At 48.6% G+C, this 6000-nt stretch overlaps 1 protein-coding gene across 2 annotated transcripts; it reads left to right on the top strand.

Annotated features, from left to right (window-relative positions):
- Nucleotides 1-731: 731 nt before the first annotated feature.
- On the top strand, nucleotides 732-4767 carry LOC104438576 (probable galactinol--sucrose galactosyltransferase 6). Of its 2 annotated transcripts, none has more exons than XM_010051753.3 (8): nucleotides 732-895; nucleotides 988-1043; nucleotides 1147-1599; nucleotides 1713-2104; nucleotides 2194-2706; nucleotides 2842-3051; nucleotides 3207-3341; nucleotides 3818-4767. In XM_010051753.3, exons 1-8 carry the CDS (start codon nucleotides 736-738, stop codon nucleotides 4506-4508), a joined length of 2610 nt encoding a protein of 869 aa, XP_010050055.3. In that variant the 5' UTR covers nucleotides 732-735; the 3' UTR covers nucleotides 4509-4767. The 2 variants fall into 2 exon arrangements, with proteins under 2 accessions (XP_010050055.3, XP_010050056.2); XM_010051754.3 differs by having other exon boundaries at nucleotides 755-895; nucleotides 1004-1043; nucleotides 3818-4508.
- Nucleotides 4768-6000: the final 1233 nt, after the last annotated feature.

Genomic DNA, 6000 nt, shown 5'->3' with positions numbered 1-6000 from the left:
TTCAGCCGTACATCCTAGAACAGATTATCCTGGGTTTTTAATATGCGCTGGGAATGTGATATCGGAAATTTCCTGGGGGAACAACAACAATTAAGAAATTTTTAACTATAGACAGGTCAAATAGCACCACTTGGATCCTTACCAAACAAAAAATATCACCACTTGGATCATACATCGATCTCAGCTGGTTTTGACGGGGAAAAGCACGAGAGACTCTTATCGCACGGCGATTAGACAGAACGACAAACCGTCGCAAAGCGTCAAACCCTTTCATACGTGGACACAGATCAGCTCCCCTCCTAAATTATTATCCGATAATCATCGACCACGACCGCATCGGACCCCCCCACCACGAAAATTCCACCACCAAAGACCGACCGACACGTGCCCCGACAGAGAACGGGACCAGATCTCGCTCTCCCCTATTCCAAACCCACACGTGTCAGTCCCGCATCCCCAGTCCCACGGAAGCGCCACGAAACCTCGCGTCACTGGATCGGGATCACGTTTTTCTTTCTTTCTTCTTTTTGTTGCTATTCCGCGGGAAACCGAGACGCGTGCGGGGATTGGTGCGACGTGGATCCGACGTGGCGACGCGATCTGCCGTCAAACCCCGGAGACTTTTTCCGCCGCCGTCGGATAGCGTAGGGCCGCGTCGACGCTGCACACAAGCAACAGCAGCAAGCAACCATCGGAGAGACAGAGAGAGAGAGAGAGAGAGAAAAGCAAACAACAATGGCGTCGTCGCCATTGATATACAGTCCAAGATTCTCAAGTATAAATACCCACCCGATCCTCCGCTCCTTCGCATCACTGTCGTCGTCGTCGTCGTTCGCGTTTTCTCTTCTCGTGGCCTCAAACGCCGTCGCCATTCGCTCTTCCACCGCGCATTCTGGTACTTTCTCGCCTTCCTCGCTTTCCCCTTCTTCTTCTCTCTCGTTCGTCTCCGTCGTGCTCTGACGAAGCGCTTGGTTTTGTTTCGTTCATGTTTCGGCACTTGCAGACACCGATCGAAGCGAGCATTTCGCGCATCGGCTTTTCAGGTAGCCCCCTCGGTCATTCTCGTTTCCAGATCTGTATAGGGATTATCTTCGTTGCGGCGGCGCGTCGTGCTGACGCGGCGGATTTTTTTTTTTTTTTTTGCAGAGGACCGGGCCGGTTCGGCGGTTCGATAAGGTAAAGGAGGGGGAGATGACGATCAAACCGGCGGTTCGGATCTCGGACCGGAATCTGATCGTGAAGGACCGGACGATCCTGACGGGGGTCCCGGACAATGTCGTCGCGGCGTCCGGCACGTCGTCGGGCCCCGTCGAGGGGGTCTTCCTCGGGGCGGTGTTCGACAAGGACGACAGCCGCCACGTGCTGCCGGTCGGGACCCTCCGGGACGTCCGGTTCATGGCCTGCTTCCGGTTCAAGCTCTGGTGGATGGCCCAGAAGATGGGCGACCGCGGGAGCGAGATCCCGCTGGAGACCCAATTCCTGCTGGTCGAGACCAAGGACGGGTCCCACCTCGAGTCCGACGACGGGAACGAGGAGAACCAGATCGTGTACACCGTCTTCCTCCCTCTGATCGAGGGACCCTTCCGTGCGTGCCTGCAGGTAGGACTGTCGAATTCGTGTTCAGCTGGATTTTCCGACGAGCATGGATGTCTAATTGGTCTTGATGCGTTGAATTCGTGCGGAAAGTTGATGGCTTTAACTCTACCCTGCAGGGGAATGAACGTGATGAGCTCGAGCTGTGCCTCGAGAGCGGCGATGTCGAGACCAAAGCCTCGTCCTTTAACCACTCCGTGTTCATCCACTCCGGCACCGACCCGTTCGCCACCATCTTCGAGGCGATCAGGGCCGTGAAGCTGCATCTGAAGACCTTCCGCCAGCGGCACGAGAAGAAGCTGCCCGGAATCGTGGACTACTTCGGCTGGTGCACCTGGGATGCGTTCTACCAGGACGTGACGCAGGAGGGCGTCGAAGCCGGCCTCGAGTCTCTCGCGGCCGGCGGGACCCCGCCGAAGTTCGTGATCATCGACGACGGGTGGCAGTCGGTCGGGGGCGATCCCGTGGCCGAGGAGAGCTCGGAGGGCGAGAACAAGCAACAGTTGCTCAGGTGCGTGTTTTGAATGATCTAAAGGTCTAACGCTTTCTTTTTTCAATCGGAAATGGAGATGCGATTCTTATCTGGTATCGAATTTTCAGATTGACCGGAATCAAGGAGAATGCCAAGTTCCAGAAGAAGGACGACCCAACTGTGGGAATCAAGAACATCGTCAACGCAGCAAAGAGCAAGCACGGGCTCAAGTATGTGTATGTGTGGCACGCGATCACGGGATACTGGGGTGGGGTCCGACCTGGGGTGAAGGAGATGGAGGAATACGAATCCCTGATGAAATACCCGTCCTTGTCGAAAGGGGTGATCGAGAATGAGCCGACATGGAAGAATGATGCAATCGCGCTCCAGGGGTTGGGGCTTGTGAACCCGAAGAACGTGTACAAGTTCTACAATGAGTTGCACAGTTACCTGGCGAGTGCGGGAATAGATGGGGTTAAGGTGGATGCGCAGTGTATACTCGAGACGCTTGGAGCTAAGTTGGGCGGTCGGGTCGAGTTGACACGGCAGTACCACCAGGCGCTCGATGCATCGGTGGCCAGGAACTTCCCGGATAATGGTTGCATTGCTTGCATGAGCCACAACACCGATGCCCTGTACTGGTAAGTGTAGCCTCTTTGTTGCAGGTAGTTTTGTAAAAAAGTTTCAATACATAGACCTGAAATCTCAGTTTGATGATGCCTTGTGTTTCTTATGTACTGACTAAATTTTTCTCTAAATGATGTTACAATAAACAGCTCGAAACAAACCGCTATTGTGCGTGCATCGGATGATTTCTACCCGAGAGATCCTGTCTCGCACACCATCCACATAGCAGCGGTTGCATACAACAGTGTCTTCCTGGGAGAGATCATGCAACCCGATTGGGACATGTTCCACTCTTTTCATCCTGCTGCCGAGTACCATGCTTCGGCCAGGGCAATCAGCGGCGGTCCCATCTATGTCAGGTAAGGAATCACGGCCCTCCATTTTGAGAGAGTTTTCAGTATCTGATGTTTTATAAAGAGATGTCCCGGTGAAATTCATACTTATTAGTTAATTAAAGTACATCGGACTCGATCCTCATTTGCTAATACTAATCTGAATGTTCCATTTTGTGCAGTGATGCACCTGGGAAGCACAACTTTGAGCTCCTTAAGAAGCTTGTTCTGCCTGATGGGTCGGTGCTCCGAGCCCGCTTGCCTGGTCGGCCAACTCGCGATTGCTTGTTTTCTGACCCGGCCCGGGATGGTGTTAGGTATGGATTTCACTTGCTCTCTTTTGAATCGTCCATTGTTGGTATTCGAATCCATTTAATTCTCATGGAAAATACACGATATAAGCTCTAGGTGTTACAGTTTTGAGACAACTGGATGATAGTTGAGGTACATGTGCATCTATGAACGTCTGCAACTTAATAGCTAGAAGACGGAAATGTCCGGACTCAACCTTTAACTTATATTAGGGCTTTGACAGTAGACAGCTCAATCATAAGAAATTCTCATTAGTGAAGCTGAAGCTCTGTCCTCAATCTATCTGACAACCGTTTCATCATAGTATCCAGATAATTGAGGTCTTATAATACATCTTGTCTTTCTGATGTCACTTTAGCCCAGTCATTTGAAACAAGTGTTGAACAATATAGCTAATCCGTTGCATACCATATTCCTTGGTGTTAATAATGTCTCAATCTCCCAATTGCATTTACTGACCAATTCTTCTACTTTCATTCAGCTTGCTGAAGATATGGAACATGAACAAGTACACAGGAGTCCTTGGCGTCTACAACTGCCAAGGAGCAGCCTGGAACAGCACGGAGAGAAAGAACACTTTCCACCAAACCAAGACCGAGGCCATCACCGGATACATCCGTGGGCGTGATGTCCACCTCATCAGTGAAGCCACCACGGACCCCACCTGGTCCGGCGACTGTGCCATCTACTGCCACAACAGCGGAGACCTCATTGTCCTGCCTTACAATGTCGCGATGCCCGTGTCACTCAAGGTCCTCGAGCACGACATATTAACTGTCACACCAATCAAGGTCTTGGCACCTGGATTCAGCTTTGCTCCGCTGGGCCTCATCAACATGTTCAATGCTGGCGGAGCAATTGAAGGGCTGAGATACGAGGTCAAGGGTGGGGCTGAGTTGTCGGAGCTTGGGACTGAGTACGCAGGCGAAGGGAATATCATGGCTGGGCAAAGAGTGGAGAATTGCAGCAATGAATTGGTGGGGACTGTTCATATGGAGGTCAAGGGTTGCGGCAAGTTTGGTGCATTCTCATCTACTAGACCGAAGAGTTGCAAATTGGGCATGAATGAGGTCGAGTTCCAATATGACGCGGCATCCGGATTGTTGAGCTTCAACTTGGATCATCTGCCAGAGGAGGCGCAGAGAGTTCATGCTATTGAAGTTCAATTATGAATCGATGTTAAAAAGGTGGAGCTAGAGGCACAATTAGATGCATGTCAGAGGTCAAGATTGTGATTTACAGGGGAGTGGATCCTGCATTTCACCATCAGTGTCTCTGTACTAGTTCAGGGTTCATGAGCTCATCATGGAGAGCTCGATGAGATAATTTAGAATAAGATTAGTTTGCTACATCATCCTTGTATGAACCGTGTGCTCAATGTAACCCATCATGGCATTATTGGAGATGCATCGTTGTCTTTGTTCTCTTTCAGAATTCTCCCCCCGCTTCTTGGCTCTCTTTCAATTTGTTTCTGGATGCAATTGTTGCTTGTTGGTGATAACATCAGAAACAATCCAGAAAAGACAATGCCATTAATTTTCATGTCTGCATTTGCGCGCCAAAGAAGTTGTGGCTCTACAATCACGAAAAACCATAGTACGTACAAGGAGAAATTGTGGGTTCTGGACCAAATCTGTGAATGTTACGGCTAACGTAAGTGGTCGGGTTTAGCTGAGACGTATGGGAAGGTATAGGAACGAGAGAAATGTGAAGAGGCACGAGAATGATGCAGAAAAAGTTCGGGTCATCTTGCAGATCTGGGTGTTCTTATTTGAGCTGGTGATGTCAGACTTGAGGAGCAAACTGTGACGAACTTTGGGTATTTAAAGAAAAGCACTTTTCTTGTGCTAAAACAAACCTTCCATTGCATCAAAGTAGTCCAAATATTATAAGGAGAAACTTGAGCTTTCATCAAGATGATAAATTAAAGAAAACTTCACTAGCACTATATTTTAATTCTAGACGGTAGATCATTAGAAAGAAAAGAGGATGTAGTTCCTAATGGATGAAAAGCCCATTTTGCAAGCTCATAAGCAATAACATTACTAGCTTTACAGATCCACTTCAATTCATCCTGGATTGTTGCTAAGTAGGAAACGAGAGTATGAGATGAAAAGATGAATATCTCAAGGATGAAGGCCTTTTTGTTGAACAGCATCAATTGACACCTTACAATTACTTTTAAAGACTGGTTTGTGGATGCCGAGGAACTAAGGAGCTTTGCATGCAAGAAGAAGAGTTGTAGCTTTCACTTTCAATAGTGAGTTCCATCTTCCTTGTCTTGTCCACGCTTAGACAATTGACCCTCTATTCAATCGTGCACTAATACTATGCCCTTTTGTTATCCTTCCATGCACCATCTATGTTAAATTTCAACTCTTGGTTTGACGGTTCCAAGAATTTGTCCTTTACCCCAGTAGAATTTGGCACCTCGCTAAACTCAACTTTGTTCTCCCTCCTCAACATATTTGAAGATTCGAAGAAATCTTGTATGATGACCGGCTAAACCATCAAGGAAGGAATTGGAATAGACTGATCTTGTAACTTTGCATTTCTATGACGCCACATTCTTGTGCAGAGATAAATGATAGAAGAATTTGCAATCCGATCACATTCTCTATACTATTTTTCTTGAATCAAGAAAGTGGTTCACAATCTCTTTGG

This window comes from Eucalyptus grandis, chromosome 3, assembly GCF_016545825.1.
Source record: "Eucalyptus grandis isolate ANBG69807.140 chromosome 3, ASM1654582v1, whole genome shotgun sequence".
In the NCBI taxonomy this organism is placed as follows: Eukaryota; Viridiplantae; Streptophyta; class Magnoliopsida; order Myrtales; family Myrtaceae; genus Eucalyptus; species Eucalyptus grandis.
Note: the sequence above shows the minus strand (reverse complement) of the source record. Positions and strands in the feature narration are given on the sequence as shown.